Source organism: Enoplosus armatus, chromosome 17 (assembly GCF_043641665.1).
Source record: "Enoplosus armatus isolate fEnoArm2 chromosome 17, fEnoArm2.hap1, whole genome shotgun sequence".
NCBI lineage: Eukaryota > Metazoa > Chordata > Actinopteri > Centrarchiformes > Enoplosidae > Enoplosus > Enoplosus armatus.
In genome coordinates this window covers 12,162,697-12,188,772 of record NC_092196.1, presented here as the reverse complement: position 1 = coordinate 12,188,772, position 26,076 = coordinate 12,162,697, and the positions used below count along the sequence as shown (strand labels likewise).

Sequence of the window (26,076 nt, the reverse complement as noted above, 5' to 3'; positions counted from 1 at the left end):
AAGCTAATAGAGACAGATTACATTGACCAATTACATCTATTTGCCAATTTCGTGAGTTCTCATTCAAAATTAATGGACGGCACTTCAGATTATATTCAAAGTTTACCTTCTTCTAATTGGTCCTGCAGCTACGCCTCATGCATGCATAAAAGAACCGGTCATAATACTAATGCATTAAAATATTCACATATTCACCCCAACAGGGTGCTGTCCAACAGAGAGTATGTGTGCCTTATTGAAAAAGAGCTCGCTCCAAATGTACCAGTGTTGCTCTGCAGTACGTGCACCTTATTTTGAAGGTTTAGAAGACAGTGACTGGTTTAATTCAAAAATCAGGTTATTGCGAGAAAGTATCCATAGAGAAAAATCTCCTGAGCGAAGGGACCTTCATTTTAAGACCAAACAATGAGCTAGATACAGTATTTACAGCTGTCTTCCAGCACCACGGACAGCGTCCTGGTATACAGGTCGCACAGGCAACAGATAACGTTAAGTCACGTGGTGATCCAGTGCTGCTTAAAAGTTACCACAGTCTCCGTGATATCACTCTTGTGGACCACAGGAAGTGTGGGATGCAGCGCCGCTGAGTCCTGAGGGTTTTGCGCTCAAGGTGGAGTTTTGTGCCACATCACATCTAGTTGCTGCCGCTGCAGCGCGCAGTGCTGAGGCTGTTGTCCTGCAAAGAGCAAGCTGTCAGGAAGCAGGAAGCGCCTGAACAACAACGGAAGCGAGAGCCCTTTTGCTTTTCGGGACTATTTCAGTCCTACGGTACTTTGAGTGGAGAGGTACGTGTCGAGGAACATGCGTTCAACGCGCAGGTGAAAAATCTGCTCTGCTGCAACTTTTCAGCCCAATACCTCGTGCAGATTCTGGCCAGATTTTGTGTTGTTGTTGTTGTTGTTGTTTGCTTTAGCTTGGATTCATAAAGATAGTTTTGAAATCTTGAGAAATGTCTCGCAAGAAGGCTGCCAAAGGCAAAGCCGCCAGCAGCAGCCCGTCTGCAGGCAGCCCCACCGGGAAAGGGACCGGGAAAGCTGCGAGGAGCAGCCCGGGCATTGTTCAGATGAACGGCGTGGTCCATCCCAGCAGACCCTCCATCAGCAACAGCAGCGAGTTTTATGACATCGCTTTCAAGGTAAGATGCCTGGTAACAAACTGCAACTGGCATAAAAGTAGGACATGTGTTGTGATTTTACACCAACAGATATGAGAATAATGGCGTGGTACACATTTATACACAGCGATGCCACACAGATCAACTGCACACAGATGCACGAGGTCATTTGGCTTTTGTTTGGAAGAAAAAACAGACACAGTAAACCTGTTTGTGGTCCACTTTATTCTTGCATTGTCCTTCGCTTTACAGCCACCACTATTCATTAAACAGCAGCTGTGTCAATAGTCGATCGATAACCTGGGAAGGCGCGCGCGCACCGCCCTGCAACAGCCAACAAACAAATCACTGGCTCGCGCCGCCGCGCAACTGGTTGGATGCGCGTTTGCGTCAGCAGCGCAGGTCGCCGGGTTTCGCATTTGCAGCGAGCAATTTGGCGTCCTTTACCTAACCAGAATGCGAGCACTTGCGTGTGAGTAGAGAGAACTGCCACTTCACCACGAGACAAACGCAGATTCACACCCACAGATTTCTCAGCGTGTGCTCCCAACATGGCTTCAAGGGACTTGTGCCAACTACTGTCCTCCCATGTTTTCTTGAAGCAGCTGTTTGATGTGACGATGGCTTCGTGCTGCTCTTTTTGCAAAACAATTGTATTGATGGTTCCATCCAAGCCCCTTCTCTCTTCTTAATTGTCATTAATTGATATGTGTTCCATTTCCACAGTGCACAACGTCCTTGCAGCCAACCTTTGCAGAAAAAGCCACATGCTGAAGATATACTTCCACATACCCACTATACTTACATTTAGTTATACAGTGCATCCGGAAAGTATTCACGGCGCTTCACTTTTTCCACATTTTGTTATGTTACACCCTTATTCCAAAATGGATTAAATTAATTTTTTTCCTCAAAATTCTACACACAACACCCCATAATGACAATGTGAAAAAAGTTTTTTTGAAATTTTTGCAAATTTATTAAAAATAAAAAACTAAGAAATCACATGTACATAAGTATTCACAGCCTTTGCCATGAAGCTCAAAATTGAGCTCAGGTGCATCCTGTTTCCACTGATCATCCTTGAGATGTTTCTGCAGCTTAATTGGAGTCCACCTGTGGTAAATTCAGTTGATTGGACATGATTTGGAAAGGCACACACCTGTCTATATAAGGTCCCACAGTTGACAGTGCATGTCAGAGCACAAACCAAGCATGAAGTCAAAGGAATTGTCTGTAGACCTCCGAGACAGGATTGTCTCGAGGCACAAATCTGGGGAAGGTTACAGAAAAATTTCTGCTGCTTTGAAGGTCCCAATGAGCACAGTGGCCTCCATCATCCGTAAGTGGAAGAAGTTCGGAACCACCAGGACTCTTCCTAGAGCTGGCCGGCCATCTAAACTGAGTAATCGGGGGAGAAGGGCCTTAGTCAGGGAGGTGACCAAGAACCCGATGGTCACTCTGTCAGAGCTCCAGAGTTCCTCTGTGGAGAGAGGAGAACCTTCCAGAAGGACAACCATCTCTGCAGCAATCCACCAATCAGGCCTGTATGGTAGAGTGGCCAGACGGAAGCCACTCCTTAGTAAAAGGCACATAGCAGCCGGCCTGGAGTTTGCCAAAAGGCACCTGAAGGACTCTCAGACCATGAGAAACAAAATTCTCTGGTCTGATGAGACAAAGATTGAACTCTTTGGTGTGAATGCCAGGCGTCACGTTTGGAGGAAACCAGGCACCGCTCATCACCAGGCCAATACCATCCCTACAGTGAAGCATGGTGGTGGCAGCATCATGCTGTGGGGATGTTTTTCAGCGGCAGGAACTGGGAGACTAGTCAGGATAGAGGGAAAGATGAATGCAGCAAAGTACAGAGACATCCTGGATGAAAACCTGCTCCAGAGCGCTCTTGACCTCAGACTGGGGCGACGGTTTATCTTTCAGCAGGACAACGACCCTAAGCACACAGCCAAGATATCAAAGGAGTGGCTTCAGGACAACTCTGTGAATGTCCTTGAGTGGCCCAGCCAGAGCCCAGACTTGAATCCGATTGAACATCTCTGGAGAGATCTGAAAATGGCTGTGCACCGACGCTTCCCATCCAACCTGATGGAGCTTGAGAGGTGCTGCAAAGAGGAATGGGTGAAACTGCCCAAAGATAGGTGTGCCAAGCTTGTGGCATCATATTCAAAAAGACTTGAGGCTGTAATTGCTGCCAAAGGTGCATCAACAAAGTATTGAGCAAAGGCTGTGAATACTTATGTACATGTGATTTCTCAGGTTTTTTATTTTTAATAAATTTGCAAAAATCTCAAAAACTTTTTTCACGTTGTCATTATGGGGTGTTGTGTGTAGAATTTTGAGGAAAAAAATGAATTTAATCCATTTTGGTATAAGGCTGCAACATAACGAAATGTGGAAAAAGTGAAGCGCTGTGAATACTTTCCGGATGCACTGTATGTTCCATCCAATAATGTCCCCCTAAATTCTGGCTCGATCTAGCTGCAATGTTTAGTTTGATGTTGCAAGACTGGATCAAAAAAAGATCCCACCTGTAGCTTTTAGGGGACCCTATTACAAGCTGGGCTTTCCTGAGATGAACCTATACTGTTTCTGAGAAATGTAAACCAGCAGGTCATTTGTTGGGCATTATGCTTCACCATTTACTGTTTCCTCTGGTTGTTATTCTGCATTGAGTCAGTGAGGAAATTGATTGCATTTTATTTATAAAAACCCAAAGGCACGGAGAGACCAGGTGCCTCCTCCTTCACACTCCTGCAAACATTTAGCTCCCAGCTGTTAAAGGGAGAAGGCATGAGGGAAGAGAAGAAGAATAGGGAGCAGGGGGGAAACAGAGGGAGAGACCTTCAGACATATTGCCCTTTGCCATATTTCGTATCTGTTCAGTGACCCTGTTACACCCTTTCATTCTTCTTCCTCTGCTTCCTCTGTGCACCCAAGAGGCACTTTTGATTTCCATGGTCTAGGGCCCTCGCAGTCCCTCGGCTAACCTGATAACAGTAATCACATCAAACCTTTAACTTCATCACAGCTCGGAAGAAAAAGAGAAATGCAAGACTGTGTGTTCAGCAGGGGTGAAGCCCGAGTGTGTCTGTTTTTGCATGTGCACATGCTCTCGTACACATGCATGGGTTTGCATTTAAGATGGTTGTATACATTCACACGCTTACAGAAGGGGGACATCCACTGGTGGCCATGATGAGCAGTCACACACTCATTCACATATACCATCTTCACTGGCCTAGCGCCAAAATACCAGGACGAATTTAGCTGAATGATTTAAATGTCCTGTTTTTTTCCCGAGAATAAACAATCAGACGCTGATATAAAATTAAACACATGAGCAACAGCTCCATCTTGCTCATGCTCCTACATGTGTTTTTCTTTTTTTTGCTAGTTATTTCAGTTCTGTCTGACATTTACCTTTATCGATCAGTCAGACAGTCTGAAGTTTTATCCATCACACCTCTCTTCTTAGTTTAGTCTTCCAGTCATTCCTGGCTGAGGTTTCCCCTCTTGGTTTCCCGTGCAGGTGATGCTGGTTGGAGACTCTGGTGTGGGGAAAACATGTCTACTGGTCCGTTTTAAAGACGGAGCTTTCCTGGCTGGCAGCTTCATCTCCACTGTGGGCATCGACTTTAGGGTGAGTTTAAATCAATGGAAGACAAAACAAATCCCCCACATACATGCACACGTAAACGCACCGCATCAGGTTTAGTGCCTTTTGGAAAATGGGGCCATATGTACTAATGGGATTTTTTCAAAGCTATTCAGTGCCTTTAAACGCCCCAGAGCTATGGGTATTTCCTGTGTTAGAAGTCTCACAAGATAGGATATTGATTTCTTAAATTAGTTTGACATGCTTTAGTTTTTTACTCTCCCTGGGTGATAATCGCGTCTCTCATGTGCCAGTTTTGTGGTTCCACACGGGCAGCCAGGAAAGGACTTGTCCATCTTTTCCAGTGATCACACTCAGGTGTGTCTGTCTGTCCAAGAGACCAACCACTTCATCAACACTCAGTCCCAGGGTGGCAAAAAGAGACAGTTACCTCCCTCCGGCTCTACAGTGACCTCATGGGTCACGCCAGCTACAGTAGCAGCCCTCAGTGTTTGCTGAACTTTTACTGACTAGGTTTTTTCTGCGCAATCTATTAGCCAATTTTTAACTCTCACTTATTGACTTCTTTAACAGGTTAAATGCCAATTTAGCCAATCACCAATTAATTATACATTGTCGGACTCGCGATGGACAGTTTAAAAATAAAAGTATCAAAATTATGAGAGATGTCGTCGTTTTTATTCCACACATTCTTCTTCCTTGTCAAAAATTGATTGCCTACATTACCCACAATGCAGCTCAGCCGCCAACAGTTTGGTCAGAGATTCAGGTGTGTTATGCTAGTAGCGGCTAATGTAGCCTCGAGCTTCTAGCCTCAAGCAGGGATGAGGAGCGGGCTACAGGTCTGGTAAGCTCATCTTGCAGCTGCTTCTGAAGCCAAAAAAAGGCTTTATACAACTATTTACACACATGCAGTAGCACTCCCTAACACCTGGAAATAGACTTTGATGCGAAAAATCGATGCAGTTTCCATTTAACTTACCTAGTGGTTTTGTTGTTGTTCTCAGAGTTTAAGTATTTTTTTGATGGTGATGGTAACACACAGTTTTAACAGTGAAGAGCTGCTCGCCGATGCAGTCGCTCATTAAAGGATGCATTTTACTGCTTACTCACTCTCCCTCATCGCTTTTAGTTAGTGCCTGTCAGTCGCTGACTTGTTCCTCCACCTATCTCCTCCACCTATCATGGTAAATGAACTTGCTGTTTAAAGTTCCAAAGTTAACACCATTACATAAAGTGCAACATTAGATCTTTATACTCTTGGGAGGCATACTCACATGGGCTGTGTGTGTGTGTGTGTGTGTGTGTGTGTTCAACTAAAGTATCTAACCATTGTATAGCCGTGTGTGTGTGTGTGTGTGTGTGTGGGTTGGATGAGTTTGTGGGTGGATGAGCAGTTGATTTATTTACTTATGTAACATCTCTTATAACACTGTCTGTAGTCCTGATGTACATTTAATCCTATCTAAGCAAAGCAGAGGCCTTCATCGGCTATCTGTGCCCGCTGCATTTATTACTATTGGAAGAGAAAGTACAACACTCATAAAGTTCAGTCTGCTTAGTCTGCTCTTTTGTCATATTGACTTATTATTTAATTGCCGTGTGACATGAATAATTTCATGATTATCTTCAAGGCTTCCACTCTCTTATGCATGGTTTCTTGTTATATGGTTCAGTTTTCCGGTGCAAGTGAAATAGACCTTGACTCATGAGGATCCTGCTGTAGGTCAGTATTGATGTGATGTGAATTTATGATACGTTAATTAGAATGCAGAGTTCATTATTTTACATGTATTCGCAATGTTCACAAGTACAGAATGAACCAAGTTGTCGTGAGCACACTCTTAGAAACAGACTTAACACATAGTTTCATGACATGTCAGTTTATGTTTTAGTTTAGTACTTAATGCGACTGCACAAATCTTATTAACAGTGTGTTTGAGATGTTAAGAGACCAGGACTTTGTTTAGTAGGAAAACGTGAAGGTCCTTGGTGTTTTGTCTTCCCATGGAGGATACGCAGAGAGAGACAGGCAGACGGGGAGTGATCGTTATTTTTAGGAAAAGACAGTTTTGATCCTTTTTTAGTTGGTGGGAAAGAAAGGCTATTTGCTTCCTATGGGGATTTGATCCGGTTCCCACTTCAAAGCTGCAGCGAGATGCTGTGTTTTCTTCCCCTCTTTGTTTATTGTGGCCTCATCTCATTTTAAGCCTCAGCATGTTCTCAGGATTACAGAGCTGCACTGGTGCCTTGTTAGGCTTAAATTACAGAGAGTCTGAATAAGAAATCTAACTCCACGCAAATTGCATTTGATAATAAAATTCATAGAGAAAGAGCGAAACCTAATCATATGAATTCCATTTAGATCTTGCTATATAATCTGTTTCTCAATCTCATTCTGGCAAATAATTACGGCTAAACACTAATAGGAAAAATAATTGATTCCATATGGCCACGTGGCGCATTTATGATTTGGATAAAAGTGGTAAAAAGTTCAACACGTTCAGGTTTTTGCTCAAACCAAATTTTGCCAAAGAGAACCAGAGACTACAGTTCACTTGGAAACTACAATGCAGCATGTCTAGGTCATCAGTTGCCATGGTAATACACGTGCTAACCGATGGGCAGGTGACTGGGATTGACCAGAGGGCAGAGCTTGTCTTTGTGCTTGATTGTGCCGCCCTTAAAGTTTTTTATTTTTATTTTTTTGCTTCAATCAGGAGGTCATAGTCAGGATGTGAAAGGCACTAGGTGGGTGTAAGTGACTCCTGCTGCTCAGGCAAAATGTTGCTTTTTGCTCTCTGAGTGAAAAGGACGTGTGACGTGTTCTTCACACTCCAGCCTGCTGTTTAGTGCTTAGGTGAAATATGGATTCGTAACATGCATGGACACACACAAGAATAAAGATCACGTGACACTTCTTCTCTACTTTCTCCATTTCTCTTTGCACTATAACACATCTAATCACCTTATGTCACTTGTACTTCCAAGGGACTTCATGCTGGGTTCATGCCCTGTCTTAAGTCTCTTTTCATAAAATGAATCAGGAGGAGCCCTGCAGGACTCTCTAAAGGGGAACCAGCAATTACCTATTAGCTTGTCTTTTTTATCACGATGATTCATCTCTACCGCAGATAAAAAGACAGACTGCATTGAGGCAAACTGCATATTTACTCATTGCCTGGGTTATTTTTTTTTATTACGCTTAGTCATTGAATCTAATTTAGTAATTAATTAGACATTGGGCACATCAGAGACATTAAACTCATTAAAATATGAGAAGCGATGACATTTAAAATTGAATTAGATATTTATATGTATAAAGCTATAAAGCTGTCAAAGTAAGTGATGATATTGAGCCATGGGAGAAATCTTTCCAATCGGAAGGATTCAGAGCCAACAAATATTTCTTTTTTCCTTGTGGCATCAAAACTGCTCCACAGTTGCTGCAAAGAATAAAGACATACTAGACTCGCCCTTTTAACAAGTACTGTATGTGAGTACTACACATTGCTACAGGGGTTTAGACTAATGCGCTACCATTTCTGTATAAAAAGAAAAGACATTTTCTAACCATGTGGTCTTTGCCACAGGTGGGCAAAGGACTACAGTGTATGGAGGGAGCTCTCCTTGGTGCTGAACTCCTCCTTCAGACTGGGGTTCAACAAAATCTGCATATGGCATATAAGGCTACCACATCTACCAATCTATGACCAAACCCATGTCAGCCAGTATATATATATATATATATATATATATATATATATATATATATATATATATATATATATATATATATATATATATATATATATCTGCTGCAATCAGATTGTCCCACACTGAGGGACCAATATCAATTTCCCATTCTGTAATTGTCTAAATCCATCATACTTTCAGATTGCTTAATGTTTCTGTCACTTTCCTCCCCGGCATGCTATGTGTGAAGTGTTGTTTATTCTTTTAAATGTTGTAGCCTCAAGTCAAAACATTTTCTTTTTCTCACTTTCAACTAAATCCCACAGCAACAAATAGCATCAGGGAAGTTGGATAATTTATCTTAGCTGTAAACATAATGAGTCCCAAATGTTATTCACTGAAAAGTAGTATTGTCAGCTTCAGAGAGGATTCTTTCTCCGTTACTGGGGTCAAAATGTCTTCATTTGGAAAGAAAGCTTGATGAGGAATTTCTTCAAGAGGCACAAAGAGGACTATTTAGAGGGAGAGAAAGACTGAAGATAAGGAAGGAAATCATGCCAGGGAGAAGCAGAAAAACAAAGATGCTCAGAGGGTAAGCTTACAAACAATATTACTTCAACAAGCCTTCCTCTCATTTCTGATGTGGCAGAAAAACAACCTTTCTCCCTCTTTTCCTCTTCGCAATCTAGCTCACCTCATGGCACCAGAGGGAAGTAATCCTTCAATCCCTCAGTTGACGTAAATGCAGTGATGGGGAGAAGTGCAGCACTTCTCACCTCTGCTGAGAAACAAGGGAGCTGTCACTTATGTCGACTGCGACCTCTTATGCAACCACAGATTTCACCTCTCTGCACCGTGAAAAAACATGGCGTGTTTGACTCTCTCTGGAAGACGGATCTTAAATGGTGCCTGAGAGGATGGATCATCAAATGTTGGGCTTCTTAGCCTCTATGGATGGCATCCAACTATCTGATGGATCGCCATTAACTTTTGTACAGACATTCATGTTCCCAAGAGGATGAATCTTACTGACTCTGACCCCTTGACCTTTCCTCTATAGTGCCACCAGCTGTTCACTGTTTAATCCTGTAAAATATCTCAAGATGGATTCGCACAAACGTTTGCACAGACATTCATGGTTCCCAGATGATGCGTCGTAATGAATTTGGTGATCCCCTGACTTTTCTTCTAGTGCCACCATCAGTGTTTCAGTATGTCCAATACTTTCGTTTATGACCAAATACCTGCTAAACTATTGACATTCCTATTAGCCTCAGCTATACTCTCAATCTTCTTGGCAACTGCCCATGGTTTTCAGGAGACTTTTATTGTGACTATGTCTCTACTTTACTACTTGGCCTGCTTAGTATTGTCAGATCAAGCTGAAAAACAGCTTTTCTTTTCTCACTTTGGGCCATTCTGCACATTAAGTGCTTGGCCGTGTGTGAGGATTTACGTGACACTGTCTCTGATTGAGATGCATGATCACCCTTGACCTCAGTTGACAGTTCCTCCCCTGCCTGTTGAGTGAAGAAACTCATATCTCAACACATACTGGCACAATATTACATTTTTCCCAATGAGCTAGTCACAGATAATTTGTCTCCTGACGATGAACAGATATTATATGTTACAATCTGGGGGTGAAGTAGCTACCACAGTCCACACTCTGCAGCCCAGAACTGATGAAATATCACAACACTGCCTCCCTTCTCCAATGATTTACTTTGAGCGCTTTATCTAGGAGTGGTTCATAAAGTGTCCCTGACAGGTTTAAGAGACATGGATCACACCTGGCGTACTAATTCATCTCACCCTGTTTGTAGTCTGTATTGTACACAAGACCTTTATCTTAATGATTTACTTCTGCAGCGCTGATGGAGGGAAGGCGTCTTTGTGAGATACGGCTACAATGGATGAGCTTGAGATCTTCACTGAATAATGTGTGTTAGGAGCAAATCTGAGAGCAACTGTGCTTCACATCTCAGATTCAGGCTGGGGGGAGGTTTGTTGTTTTTGAGCCATAGAGCGGCGGGGCTCTATGGCAAAGTCAGTCAGTTGGTCAGTCCACCACTTTGGTCCAGACTCAAACAGCTGTCTGATGGATTGCTATGAAATTTTGTACAGACATTCCTGTCAGCCTGCTAATTAGCAAATATTAGAATGATAACACGTTAAACTAAGACAGTGAACATGGTGAACATTATGCTGGTCTTTCTTAATATCACCATATCACCATTCTAGTCTTGGTTAGCATGTTAGCATGCCGATGTTTTAATGCATCGCTGTATCTCACAGAGCTGCCAGCTTGGCTGTAGACTCTGTAGTTACACTTGTTTCAAGTGAGTCAAAAAAAAAGCAGAATGTTTTTGTTTGTTTGTTTGTTTTTACTGGAAAATAATAGCAATGATATGAAAAAGACCTTTTATTTTTATAACACTTCAAAGACTAGTTACAAAGGGCTTTACGAAAATACATAAAAAGGAGATAGACCAAATGTAGACAAAAAAATAATGCTTCGTGTCCCTACACAATCTGCCGTTTTTTTTTTATGCTACTCATCAATCAACAACACACATACATATCAACACTTGCTCTGTAATACACTGAAATACCCCTCTCCACTATCCTCTCTGCTTTCCCCCCTCATCTTCCCATTTACTCTCATGACACTCTGAACCCCTGCGTGTCACAAGTTGGACCAGAACACACCGCTGACGGAGTTGAAGCCTGTAAAACCCACAAATTTCTATTTTTAAGCACAGCAGGAGAGTTTCACTCGTAACAGACGGCCCCATTGATTCAGATTTCACTTTCCTCTGATGTTATTTTTGGGTGTACTTAGTATGTATGCGGGGGTGGGGGCTATGAATCAGGCAACTGCAAAACTGTCTAATTTTAAGATAACTTGAAGTGGGGATGCATTTCGCCACTGCGCCTGAACCTGAAAGTTTTGAAAATGAAAATAAATGTAAAAGTCTTCGACCTTCACCCTCATGTACCCTGGGCAAGGCAACATGCATCAACGTACATCACTGTAATTCTAATTAACAAGGATAACGCTGATTTTCTTTTACAAAAAGAGAGCACCTGCTCTGAATTCAGTTATGTATTTTTGTACAGTAATGATGCATAATTCTCCATTTATTTCTACACTAAAGCTGAAACAGCAGCTACAGAAGCATTATAAGCACATATGTGTCCAATAACCTTCATTATTCTTGGGTGAACTGCCCAGTGCAGTTTGTTACATCAGCCATCAGCAATGACTGATTAATATTTAATCCATGTATATATCTATGAACAGACTTTTCAATTATTCAAATAAGTCTAGACTTATTATGCCGGCAATGCTCAAGATTATCTTGATATATATCCACCTGCCAGAGCAGAGAGCAAGGCGATGGGACAGAGGCGGCAGCTGCAGAGAGGTGGCAGGAAGGGTTAATCGAGTCACAGAGGGGCCGAAGCAGCTGAAAATCTTATAGTCTAATAACCAGAGAAGGAGACCATGAAGTTGGCTCTTGAACAACACTCACCAATACACACATACATAAATGTCTTTGGAAATATAATGAGGAGTTGAAGGAGTTGAGAGTATTCCTGCATATATCGTGCTATAATGATGAACCCAGTCACCTTAAAGGATATATGATGGGAGAACGTAGAAGGCTTTTTCCATGCATCTCATTTACTTGAGATTTTAATTTACCTGTGAGTTTGCTCTGATCCATCGCCACAGTGGAGATGGGGGGGGGGGGTCATCTCATGACGCATGGAGTAACTGTGAATTCTGCACTCTCTCCATGTAAATAAAGGTCTGCAGTTGATGTTAGACAATAGTAATTCAACCTACAGTGTATGTATACCCAGTGTAGCCAGATTGATACATAAGCAGGGCCAGATTTTAGCTCATCAGACATATCAGGACTACAACTACCGATTATTTTCATTATCAATTAATCGTTTGATTCCTCTGTAGCGTCTTCATACATCTTGTTTCGTCCGACCAACAGTCCAAAACCTGAAGTTACAATGAAATAAATCAGAGAGGAACACCAAACCCCCACATTTGAGAAGCTGTTTGGCATTTTTATTTTAAAAAATGACTTAAATGATTAATCAATTATCAAAATAGTTGCCAATTAATTTTCTTTCAGTCCACTTACTGATTAATCGACTAATCGTTGCAGCTCTGAGATATTTTAGCCTGTATTTAACTAAATAATATTTTTTTGTGAATTTGTGATGTTGTTCTTGATACAAATTTCTCACTCAATATATATCATGGTCACCTCTCTTTGATAACAACACTTAAGGGATCGTTGTCAAAAATGTTTACTTTATGTTTTTATGTTTAAAGCAAGTATTGACGTATATTTATGACATTTGCTGTTTTATACACTTAAAGAAGTATCATTTTCCTTAGAAAAATCCACAAATGACGTCATTTAGACAAGGCTTCGAAGCTGTACCTTATTGCTCCAAGATTGTTGATGTTCTTTGTCACACACCACCTGAAATTGAAGCTGTAAACATTGATATATTGCCTGACCTCTGACCCCCATAATGCCGAGCCAATCATCCCACCTAGACGTGCGATTCATCAGGAAGGTTGTATTTTCTATGGTTTGGTCAACCTCTGGTGAGCAGTGTTTTTCGTGGTTGCATTGGAAGACTGAGCCCTCGTCGTGTGGTCAATAGCATTGATAACGGCTTAGTGGCTAAATGGGCTGAAAATGTGTTAGATAGTCAATTCACTGATCTCAGCTGAGCCCACAGTCGGACAGAGATGAGAGGAAGAGAGCGATTTCATTTTGATTACCTTTCTAGAAAGATGAGGTTAATGTGATGGGTGTTGACGTTATTGTGGAAAACACACTGGGAGAGAGTTTATGTACATTAAAGCTGCAAAAGTGACTCCAGAAACTGTGTGTGTGTGTGTGTGTGAAAGTATATTTGCTATATAAGGGTATTAAACATTAAAAGTCTCCTATGAAATATGAATCTCTCCATCAATAGATTATTGATGGCAGATGGCGGTCTGTCTCGCTTGTGTTAAATCATGAAGCGAGATACTGGTGTGGTTTCCGTTCAATTCCATTCAAGTCACACGTTCAGCGGCACATTTGGTGGCTGTGAATGACACTCACACACATATATGCGCGCACAATATACAAACTCACACTGATAACAATGCTCAACAGATGTGGCAACTGTTAATGAACCAGGGGAGATCCAGGCAGGCAGCTCTTGTTGTCTCTCTTCTGACTGGAGCAAGACATCGTTAGCAGCCTCTCTTACATCACCACTGGCAAATAATGTTGGTGAAAACTGGTCAACATGTTTTGGGATGCAGGCGATGTGTTCAAATGCAGGCAGCTTCTCTGTAAAGCTCAAGTTATTTGCTCCAGTGCATACAGTGAGAAAAAGGGATTAAAAAATAAGCTGCAAAGGGGAAACATGCTGATAACTGAGCGCATGCTGTGAGCTGACGTGTGTTCATGTGTTAAATAGAGCTGCAACATAGGAAAGAAAATTAATTGGCAGCTATTTCAAAAAGAAGAAATAATTGTTTATTCATAATTCGTTGAGCAAATATGCCAAATAATTGGTGGTTGCTGCTTCTCAAATATGAGAATTAGCTGTTTTTCTTGGTGTTACATTATACATGTAGTAAGTTGCAGTGGTGGAAAGTAGCTTTGACAATTTACTCAACGACTATATTTACAATTTTGACACACTTCAGTATTTCCATTTATAATACTTTTACTCATAAACTACATTTCAGGATGAAATATTGTACTTTTTACTCACGTTCATCTGACAACTTCTGTATATTTATAAGTTACTTTGCAGATTAAGAATTTACATACAAACTGACGATTAGTTTGTAAAAAATATAATAAAGTGTTACAGATTAAACTATCCGACATATAAAATAGTTCAAATTAGCTCCAATCTCACCAGCTACAGCCTTCAAATGATGCTTGTACATTAATAAATAATACTAATCCAAGACTATAATATATAAACACTTTTGTACTTTTAAGTTTGATTGCAGAACTTTTACACGTACTTGAGTATTTTTTCCTTGGTGCTGTTGCTACCTTTACTTCCACTACTGGAATATACTGGGGTTTTTTCACACAATTAATCTAGGAAATAATTGTCAGATGGATTGATGTTAAGAATAATCGTTATTTGCAGCTCCAGTGTGGAGCTCACCCAATCCAACTCAACCACACACAACCAAGCCATCATCACCATTGACTCATGAGCCAGTCCATCCTTAGCGATGGCACTCTGAAATAGATTAAATTAGGACGAGCATGATATGAATCACTTTCATCTCTGACTGGAAAAGACTCAACGTGTGTGTGTGTGTGTGTGTGTGTGTGTGTGTGTGTTTTGTGTGTGTTTTGTGTGTGTAAATTATACACCCCCAAACACTCACTGTGGGTTGATTTTGACTTCAGTGCACTAACATCAAAGCTGGCGTTTGGATGTTGGAGACTTTTTAGAGCACATTATCACACTCTGCATTTTGAAGTGTCTGTTTAATGGCTGAAAATCTCTTTGTTCGGAGAAATATGAGGTCATCATCTTCAGACAGCATGTTTTTGAGAGAGTGACTCATGCAACAAGTGGATGTTAGTCATCGCGCAATTACTGCGACTCAGTTGGAGGCAAAAACTAGATGCACTCTGGTACGAGTGTATTTGTAGTTTTGATTTTGATTTTGCTTCAGTATTGTTAAACACCCAGTGGTTGATTTTACCTTTTGTACGAAAGTAAAGTTGATCGTGCAGCTTTTTTATAGACATAGACGTAGATCAGCAGGAGTCAAAATCAAGCCAATAACGGGCAGAGAGGTCGAGGTTGTTGCTTTACCAAGTTGAAGGATGCTGATGGAGTTGTGCGTTTGAGTCCCTCCAACTAATGACAAAAGGCTGTTCGGATGATTCACCACCTCATTTATTTTGGAGATGAGCGTTTCTGATGCTGAGGACACAGAAGAGGTGCGACTGAATGTTTCTGTGTTTGCCTGTAGTCTTAAATTGTGTGAATTTCATACATTTTAAGGCTTTGAATAAGTGGTTATCCACGTCTAACCATGATTTAAACCCTGCATGTTGACTTTAAAATTAATACATTATATCATGACACTAAGTTCCTGTCCACGTTTTCACTGAATTTAAACCTTGGGTAATTTCTCCCCACGGGACAATAAAACTTTACTTCCAGTCTTTAAATTTGGGTCTAGGATGGATCTAGGGAAGTGAAACCTGCAGATACCATTATATGAGTCTGTAAGTGCACATTTTAGAGAGCAAGTCATGAAACGAGATGGGAAATCAGACAGCAGGGAGAGAGGCAGCTCTGGCATGTGAGAGGACGATAACAGACCCATCATAAAAGTCAAGCTGCGACTTGGAGATTACATCTTCTTCTCTGAAAGCTTCCGCTCATCTTTTGATACTTCCTCTTTCATTGTGCATGTCACTGACAGTCCAGCGCCTTTATGCATCTTTCTTTCCATCTTCTATACAATCTTTTTTTATAGTTAGCAGAGGGATGGCTGACTGATTTCTCCATTATTCACTCTCCCGCCTGCCAGCCTGTCTGCCTGCCTGCCTTCTCTGAGTGGGTGCAATTAAAGTGCCAAGCCTGATCATGCCATCAAGTGGCAGTAATGTTTTTTCTGCCTGAAAAGTGAATTGAATTAAGATGAAGTAGGAGCCACAACGAGAGTCAGAGGCACAGACACACAGGCACTTTAAACATGTGTATTTATATGCATATGTGAACTTAACCTTAAAGCCATTTTGCTGGATTATCCGTAATTGTTTTTGTGTGTCTGGTTCTATAATTAGGGGTGAGTTGTGTTGCTATACAAGCCCTTACTAATTTAAAAGTTGTCAAGAATTCAGCTTAACTTTAATGACTGTTTGTCCAAGTGAGTGTGTATGTGCATACATGCACATGTAAATTTGTGAGCATGTGTGTATATTGGGTGGGGGTTCACTTCTGCCTCGGGAGGTGTTTTGTAATTAATGAAAAGCAGCTTTGCCACCTGCTGCCCTAATGTCACTGGGATCTAGAGAGGCGAGCCCTGAGGAGCACCATGAATATTTAACCTCGGCATGAAAGAGGTGGGAAGTGACTTGTTGGAATATGGGAGCATCGCTGGAAGACGCTGATGAGGGCTAAAAAAAAAAACACAAAGCGAGGGGAGATGGACGTTGTTCAACAGAGATACCCGAACAGAAGATGAGAAGGGTGGATGGAGTGAATAGTCTATTGATTTGGACTCTTTTTTTTCATCAAGTTATGATATTAGAGACTTAGCTAAAGTCTGTACATCTTATGAAGAAGATATAGTGTGCTATTTACAATTTGCTGCATTGAATTTCCTTTTACATCAAAGTTATTTGTTCTCATCTCATGAAGACATTTCACAGCTGCAACTGTGAAAGTTGATAGTGATAACTACATAATAAAGCATTCTAATAAAAGTAAATAATAAAATAAAAGGTGTATATAAACAAAACTCTCAGCATTAAATCAGCCACTCTAAAAAGACACATTTCCACAAAACTAGCAATACGATTTACCCATTTTTACATACAGTACAAAGCAGGTTTCTTCATTTCTGTGCAAAACTCAAATCCCTTCACACATCACAGGTTGCACAACGTGCATGTTAAAGGTGCCATATGGTGTTTTTTTCTTGTAGACAAACAAAAGTTATGTTTACATTCAGTGTGACTCACAGTGTTACTCGTGCATGTCCACGAGACAAACAAAACGGGGACCCAGTCATAAAAAAGCTGCTCCACAGGGAACCTGTGTAAACATTCATCGCAACCTGAACTCAATTAACACTCAATTCTCCAGTTGCAATGCATGTAGGGACATTACAGTGAAGTCTGTCCAGCGATGGATTCCCTTGCTGCCTGGTCAGAACTAATGTCTCATGTAGAGGAGACACACCTCTGTGGCCCGACCCAAAAGACAGGAAGTTGATAAAGATAAAGTGGTTTGTTTTTCTTGAACGCACCTTTCTTTGTTGTTTACAGTTCTGTTCTTGTACTTACTGTTTTACAGGGTTTTGCTTTAGATATGTGCACTTGCACACTTGAGTTATTTATATTTTCTGAAATATATACTGATTATACAGATTAACAACAGTTTTTTTCAGTGTCATGAGTCAATGTCACCATTAGCAGTTTGTACTGTCTGTGTATTTGATGGGTTTTGTGTGCCATGTGAGGGCAACATTTGATTTAAGTGAAGAAAACGTGCTTTTCCATGTGTTCGCATTTAAGTTTGAGGTTTGTACAGGTCAGTGTTTTCTTGTCTTTATAGTTTCGAGAAAGCGGTGCATGATTTCAGGAAATGTGTCTCAGCAGTTGAGAAAAACTGTAATAAATCTGAGCAACATATGCGTTGGCAGATATTCTTTAGAGGAATCTGTGATGATACTTGACCAAAATAAATAAAAGTGCTTCTCTGAGAAGGAGGACAGAGAAGAGAGGGGATGAGACATTTTCAATTGGGCCATGCTTATAGTGGCTGTGTGCACTGTGTGAGTGTGTTTACTTTGCAGTGTGAAATGTGCTGTACACTGCATGTGTGTTCATATATATATATATATATATCTGAACGCCTGAAGAAAAGAGTTTCATGACATTTGAAGGACAGACAATAAATGTTGGAGTTCCAGCCAACAGCTTGCCCCACAGCCTGCTCTGTCCTGTGACTCAGCCACAGAAGATAACTCACCACCACACATGGTCACAGCAACCATACACAGCCATATTACTGTTGTGTTGCCATTTGATTTGTAGCATGCCTGTGTGTGAAAAGATCCTGGGGTGGAGCTTCAGAGAGGTCAAGGCTCCCCCCGACAGCACTCAGCTGAATAATGGATCTGTGATACAGCATCATAAATGCTATGAGAGTGTGTGTTTGTGCGTATTTACTGCCTAAGGGCACGTTTGGATCACAGCAAGTTGTGTGAGCGTGTTGCCACAGGTTACAGGTAAAAGATCAAATACAAAGCTGTGGCTTTTTTCCAAGAAGCAGCTTTAATCTGAAAAATGGGCTGATGCAAAAAGAGCAAAGTGATGCAGGTAAATCAGTAAATCACAGACCCTGACGCTCAAACTTGAGGGCTTTATACTCCTTGGAGCACATTTCTGGAAAGTAAATCAACACAATTCCACAAGGTACATGCTGCAAGGTGTTACCTGGATTGTACGCTTGCAGGTACGTACATATTAACCAATGCTATTTGGTGCCAGATGATGTTGCAATGTAAAGAAGAACTACAGGACCAGTTTTTGTTTAGTTTTTTTTGCAGCCGCCCTCCTGTTTTACCAGTGCTGGGGTCTCATTGAAATAAATGAGGAAGCCTGCGTTTTTGCAGCAGTGCAGTCGTTGTTGTGAAAGGGCCCTGAGGCCTACTGCTCTTTCAATTAGTCTCTGTTTTCAACTTCACCAGGTCACCCAAGTGAGAAAGTCAATAACAGGAAGGTTCCGGCTATTACACTGACAGCGCAGTCAGAAGTGCTTTGGGGAAGAAGACTTTGCTTTCTCAGTCAGAAACCTCCCTTGTTAGCTCCTCACATCCTCCCAGAATTCCTGGAATGAGGTTGATATCAATTAACATTCAATTATAGTGGTATGATAATATAAGATAGTATAAGATAGCCTCTATTTTAAAACTCACTGACGAACAGGAGCGCAATCAATACAAATAAAAAAACATTACTCACATAAGTATTTTATCAAATATATTTTCATTTATTTGTTCTGATCATTTCCCGGCTTTCCACCCTATTGAGCTGCAGGTAGTTATTACTCACTTCAAAATCATTGTTACTACATGAGCTGGGGTCAGCAAGTCTAGCCAGTCAATGTCCCACAGCGTCTATAGGTTGCATTATGTGTGTGTCTGGTGTAATGTGATTTATGGCGCTATCTCCGTCTCCAGGAGAATATCCAGTGCATCTTAATTAAAAGTATTTGTAAAAGAGTGTCTTGTGGTTTGAAATTGCTGACGAAGCTGTATCCAGGATCTTCAGGAGGGGAGGGGAGAGGAGGGGAAGCCATATTTTATTGTTTTTTTTAATATTATATATTTATATCTATCACAGGATGTTGTAATTGCCAATTCCTGTAGAAAAGGAAATGTCTGTAATCAACCTTAAATTATAAAGGCAGAAGTGTCTGCTTTATTTATGCATTCTCATCACATTATAGAGATTTCAATTCACACATTCTGCCTGACCATAATAACAATAATAATAATAATAATAATAATAATAATAGCTTTTTATTACAGTACATAATGATGGACCATAAGCTTCATGAATGCAGCCTATAAGCTACTCACCTACAGGTAATCATCAGCCTCGGGTAAATACAGTATTTGAGAGTTCAATCACAGTATGTGTCCCCTTCATGTTGAGGCATGACTATACAGTAGTGGGCTAATTATGGTCTGAATTTGAGCTGAAGAATACTGAAGCAAAGTTTTAAATGACTCTGTGCCAGGAAAAAAAGACCCTGTCTTGCAGAAAATGGCCAAAGACTTCGATAAAGAGGAAGGCAATGAGGAGAGATGAGGAGGATTGATATATACTGTAAGACGTGTATAATATTATATACCATGTACAGTATGCAGAGGAAGTTATTCATGTAATATTTCTGATTGTTGTCATGACTTTGACAGGATGACAGGATTTTTGCAGGAATGCGATGACATATCTTGATTTATCAGGTGTTTAATTCACTTGATTAGCAAACAGACATTCTCATCTTGTTATTTCATCTACGAACGATTTTTTCAATTGAGTTTCGAGAGTGTTTCAAGACTGTATCCATGACGCCCACCACTTAGTGTGAAGGGGGTTAATCTTCTATCATAATCTTCACCAAACTTCCTTCAAAAGCAGCTGATAAAATGAGTGCCTTTCTGCAGGCAGGGAGGGTGATGGGGTGTGTGTGTTTGTGGGTACAGTATGTGCGAGTATGTGCATATGTCTGTGTCAGCATGACTTAGAGAACTTGACAGCTGGGAGTTGGGTTGACTACAGAGTAGGGCCCTGCCTCTCTGTATATCCCTGCCCTCAGTGCTTTAGCTTATTTCCCCCATTGCTTTGATTTCTGACGTGTGTTGATGCACCAGTGAGCTCTCAGAGCAGAAGAAAAGACATTGAGGAACGGCACCATATCGCCTCTTTCTCATTATTTTTTATCAGCACTGTGAATTTGTCTCATCCACAACCTTTTTTTCTGGCCATCGTGCTCCTGTTCTTTGCTTCACGCCACTGCCATTAATGTTTTATCAGCTCACACTTCACCGGCCCCTCTGAAAGCTCCTCGTGCATTTGTAATTTATGATCCCTGTGAAGAGTCATTCTGTACAGACTGCACCTTTTTGGGGGGAAATGGTTAACATCCAGTGTCTGGCTGGTAAGTAGAGCAGTTTGTATTGAAGATGTGCTCTGTTTGCTGGATCTCGGGGAATGAAATTGCCCTGAAAGTGGTGCAAGCGTCTCAGCCGTCCCTCTGTAAACTGGAAGTAAACTGCAGCTGCACAGAGCAGAGCTGTGTCAGCGTGTAAGATGTTGAAGCTTGAGGAAGTTTGGAAAGCAAAGTGGAGACGGTGTTGCTGCAAGTGTGATTGACGGTGTGTAATCTACAATACCTAATTCCCCGTCTTACCACAGCAGACTTAGTCATATAAGCTGCTCAGATACTTTTTATCCTGCTCAGTCCACACTCTCCGTGCTCATTAAATCTGCTTTATTATGTCCTGTTCAAGTATTTCCTCTTAACAAATCCAACATAATTATCAGTGCAATCAAGCCTGACTAACCACCCAAAATCCTTGCCGCGGTGCTATCATGAGCTTCTTTTTCTGGGTCACTAAATATTTATGAAGCCTCCCAGCACATTGTGGGTTGTTTTTTAGTGACAACAACAACAGGGAGGAAGTCTTTTGAGACTCTGATTCCTATCAGAGCACACTTACAAACTACTGTAGCTTGCAGCTCGGCTTGCCCGTGAATATGTATGAGATTCCTCCTTTGTGACTCTCTGGGAGGTAAATCAACCGAACACGTCAACAAAGACCGTATCTATTTCTAAGTGCTCTGCTGGCAGATTAGCAGCATCTTGTTGAATATCTTCTGTTTCTCCTCAGGGATCGAGGAATTAGAAGGTTAGCAGCAGCTCTCAGGAACAACTTAGGAGGGATGGTTGCGGGGGGGGGGGGGGGGGGGGGGGGGGGGGGGTTTGAGCGTTGCCGTGGCACCAGGTGATGTAATCCACATTGGCATGCCAAGAGGCCTACATGTGGGTCACTGAAGAACATCTTGACCTCCTCTTTTCTACAGCAGCTGCTGGCTCACAGAAAATGGGAATGCATGTGGTGAAACAGATGTGTTGATGTGAACGTGTGTTGACGCACACATTTACAATTTGCACTGGGTTTTGTTTTTTTTCTTCAGGGCAGTCATTCATTTTATAAGCATTTCCTCTAGACCTCAAACAATAAGTTGATTAGTCCATTAACTTAAGGCAACAATTGGATAATCTATTAATTGTTCCAGTCATTTTCAGCCACTCTAGTGGATGGCAATGTCAGCCTGTTGGTCAGTCCACCACTTTGGTCAAGACTGAAATATCTCAATAACTATTTAATGGATTGCAATGAGACTTGGTACAGACATCCATGTTCTCCCTCAGGATGGTCATCGTCTCCTCCATTTTTTATTCATGCAATCCTTTAGCTTCTAACCAAATACCTGCGAAACTAATGACAATGCTAACATTTGACATGTTAGCATTGTCATTGTGAGCATGTTAGCATGCTGCCGTTAGCATTCTGCTCTGCTATGCCTAAGTCCAACCTCACAGAGTTGCTAGCACGGCTGTGGACTTTCAGTCTTGTTCAAGCAAAATTGTCAATCATTCTCTGATTCCTGCCTCTCAAAAGGGAGGATTTGCTGTTTGCTTTTCAGATCTTTGGGTTTTTGACCGATGTTTGGATTATAACAAGGGATTTGAAGACACCACATTAGGCTCAGAGAAATTAGACTAGTATGATAATAATGAAGAAAATAATCTGCAGATGAATTGATGAAAATAATCATTAGTTTCAGCCCCAATTACTTCCACAAACAGGGGAAGCTGTGGAGGTGTAGTATTGTTCTCGTGTAGTGTAGATCAATAATATGTTGGAACAGGAGTGATGTTGATCAATGAGGTGAAGGGCAGAGGGCATGAGGCAGGTTCTCAACTCAAAGCCGATTTATCTGTCCGAGTTCTTGTCAGGTGTGCAAATGCGCTAAAGGGACAGTCGGATATGTACTGTAATGTTTTGTAAATAGTCAAAATAGCAGAGATAGAGGTTTTTGTTCTTACAACTGGTACTAAAAAAAGAGCCCAATGGGCATGAAGCACATTTTCGTGCCTTTAAGAGCAGCTCTACTTTACATTTAGTCAAGTTATTTTTAACTTGAACCAACTCCTGCCATCATTTAGACTGAATTTAATTTGATGGCAGGTTGTTTAACCTTTGTGCATCTAGCCATCAAGACAGAGTCAACCTCTGACCCGGGAAACTGCGCGTCCATTTAGCTGAGCTTCACTCTGCTGCGGTGGAGCAGATCGAAGCAGAGATCAGAGGAATGTCTTCCTAAGATGGAGAGACGGAGGGAGGCGAGGAGAGCAGCAGGGGTTAATCCTCTGGAGGAAAGAGGCGAGGCTTCATCAAAAGGGGCCAAAGTGAGGTGGAGACATGCAATATTGATGGAGAGAGGAGAGTGTTGGCTGGGAGATGAGAGGAAGAGACTGTTCAGACAGGTGTCTGACCACAAGCTGACGCACACACACCTGAGGTTGTTGGTCCATACACTGAAAAAGTTGTTGCTATTTGGAAAAAAAATTATTTGATTTAGACACTGTCACTTATGATTTCTTGCTTTCATTTCCAGAATAAAGTCCTGAACATTGATGGAGTCAAGGTGAAGCTCCAGGTAAGAACGTAAATTTGTCCAGAAAATCATCAAACAACAGTCTTTTAGCACAGTTTCTATAAGAGTCAAGAGAAATGTGTCAACCAAATAAGAATCAGGCTCCAACCCCTGTGGCAGTGCAGCCACCTGTCAGATCCTGTTTCCAACCCCACCTGTCTCCAAGATAAAACCCATTTTAGCTTTAGCCTATTTACTTTAGCGAGCTGATGCTTGTGCCTAAATGCACAAGATGAGGTAAAGGTCTTTATACAAAAAGACCCGAAAAGATATTTAGTGTTTATCCATCTCCATTAATACTTTCCAGTAGGCTTTGAGTTTTCTTCCCTACTCCACACTTCATTCACTAGTTTGAGAACTGGCGACCATACTGAGAACAATTCAGCATTGTTGTATGTTTGCTATATCTGTCAAACAGAGCGAGTAATTATGTGAATCACCCATAATGATCTTAATTAGGGGTTGACGGAGGCTGGTAGAGTGGGCCTTTGCTCTGTGATGTATTCATTTGGGGGTTAATTGGCACAAAGTCAGTTTGCAGAGAAGCCTGTAGCCTACGGACAGCAGGAGAGAGAGAGTTATTCTTCCTCCTTTAATTGCTGCCACTTGGATCCTGGGGGGACGGTTGCCCCAGGAGACAATCAGGAGATAGAGGCAGCATCAAAACTGAGAGAGAGAGAGAGAGAGAGAGAGAGAGAGAGAGAGAGAGTCCAGAACAAATGCTGACAAAAATCTGTTTAAAACACAATCAAGCGAGGGTTGCAGTCAACCTGTACAGGTCTGCTCGAGAGACAGATGTTTGATGGGAAGAAGAAGGACTTAATTGGCCTTCTTCCACTGAGGTCGGCCAATGGGACGACTGGCATCGTCCACGGCTGATTCATATTCAATATCATGACCCAGACTGAGCTAGAAATTAGGAATGATGGGGAAACATTATAAATACGAATATGTGCTGTGACCTTAATCAATATTTTCTTATTTTACCAATGAATCAAATTACTATGTGTAATTTAAAAGGGATTGTTTTTAGTAATAAACCCACATAGAATCACCTGATCAGCTGAGTGTTTTAGCATCTTTTTAGCTCACTGTTTTGATATTATTTTACAACTTGAGTATTTTGGTCCACTCCCATCCCTCTAATCAACATTATTTCCAGCAGCAGCAGGGAGCCGCTACGATGTATGCTACCTGCTCAGCACAAAATTAGTGACTAGCTGGTGAACACAGTGGAGCGTTTAGCTGCCGAAGAGCCAGATATTTCCCTCCGGAGTCGGTGGAGACCAGAACACAGCTAAAAAGAGGGAGAAATGGACTAATATGTCAGTGCTGTGTTTACAGCTTGCTGCGCTGCCCCGAAGTAGCTAAAATAAATCAATGAATGCAGCGAGTACAGATCTTTTTCAGTGCTGAAATCATAAGATAATGGACTGTTCAATAGTCCTGTATATCTCATTTCCATATTCCAGACTCCTCCAGTATCACAGGGGTAAATTGAATGGAGGGTTTCACAATGAGCTCCGGCAAGACGACTGACTCAACACAGGACTTATTAAAAAGATCGAAACTTCTTTCACTATTCAGTGATTCCTCTCTTATTCTCTGCAGATCTGGGACACAGCTGGACAGGAGCGGTTCCGCAGTGTCACTCACGCCTACTACCGTGACGCCCATGGTGAGACACACACACACTTGTATGCAGTTTTTGAGATTGTTGTACTGCAGAGGATTTGCGTCTGAGTTAAAAAACAATCTCTATTTTGCTGTCAAACTTGCAACTCAGGCAAGTGTCCTAAAATGCAGATTGTGGCCTCATTACAGTGCAGTTTTAGTGTTACACTTTGGTGTATTCTGTACCACCATGAGTGTTTTGTGGCAGGTGGAGAGGAAGTCCTAAAATATATACACTTATATACATTGAGCACTCTTCCAAAATGGAGGTTTTGGAGAATTCTTGCTTGGACCCACCATACTGCCATGAAAATACAGTTTTTATACTAGTTATAATTCACAGCCGTGTTAGTGTGAAGGTGTAGGTGAGATTGGTTTTCTTCCACTGTGCAGTATTATCAAGCGCTGAGGTTTTATAGCTTTTCTCCTGGGTCGGAAGGACAACACATTCAGGATTCATGGGACTCTTTGATGATCTGTAATCAGTCATCAGCGATGGGTGTGTGTTTGCGTGAGCCTGCATGTCTACTTTTTATTCATCATGATGTCATTATTAGCCATGCGAGTTCATTTAGAAAGCTCTTAGTGGCAATGCGCCATTGTTTTCTCACAAAGCTGGTAATCAAGGTAGAGCTGCTTTTAGTAAATTGCTTAAATCAGATCGACATGACCTGGTGTATGAGTCACAAAACCTGGACCCTGAGCGGTACAAAAACCTCTTTCATGTTTTTTAACTATCCAGGTGAGTTAATGTTAGGAGAAAGCAAAGTAAGTCACACATACAGCGTCTGTTATCAACAGTTAATCGTGTCGGTTGATACGTAGACAGCCACGGCCCGGGAGTCCAACAATTGATGGATATTGTCATGTAAAAGAACTATGACGCTATTATACAGGACCAGGTG

At 41.4% G+C, this 26,076-nt stretch overlaps 1 protein-coding gene across 1 annotated transcript in view; it reads left to right on the top strand.

Annotated features, from left to right (window-relative positions):
* The first annotated feature begins 949 nt into the window (after positions 1-949).
* Positions 950-26,076, top strand: part of LOC139299673 (ras-related protein Rab-26-like) — a 50,175-nt gene continuing 25,048 nt past the window's right edge. The window contains exons 1-4 of the mRNA XM_070922516.1: positions 950-1,135; positions 4,662-4,772; positions 23,459-23,500; positions 25,109-25,175. Coding sequence (XP_070778617.1) covers positions 950-1,135; positions 4,662-4,772; positions 23,459-23,500; positions 25,109-25,175 — 406 coding nt within the window. The remainder of the gene's footprint in view (positions 1,136-4,661; positions 4,773-23,458; positions 23,501-25,108; positions 25,176-26,076) is intronic.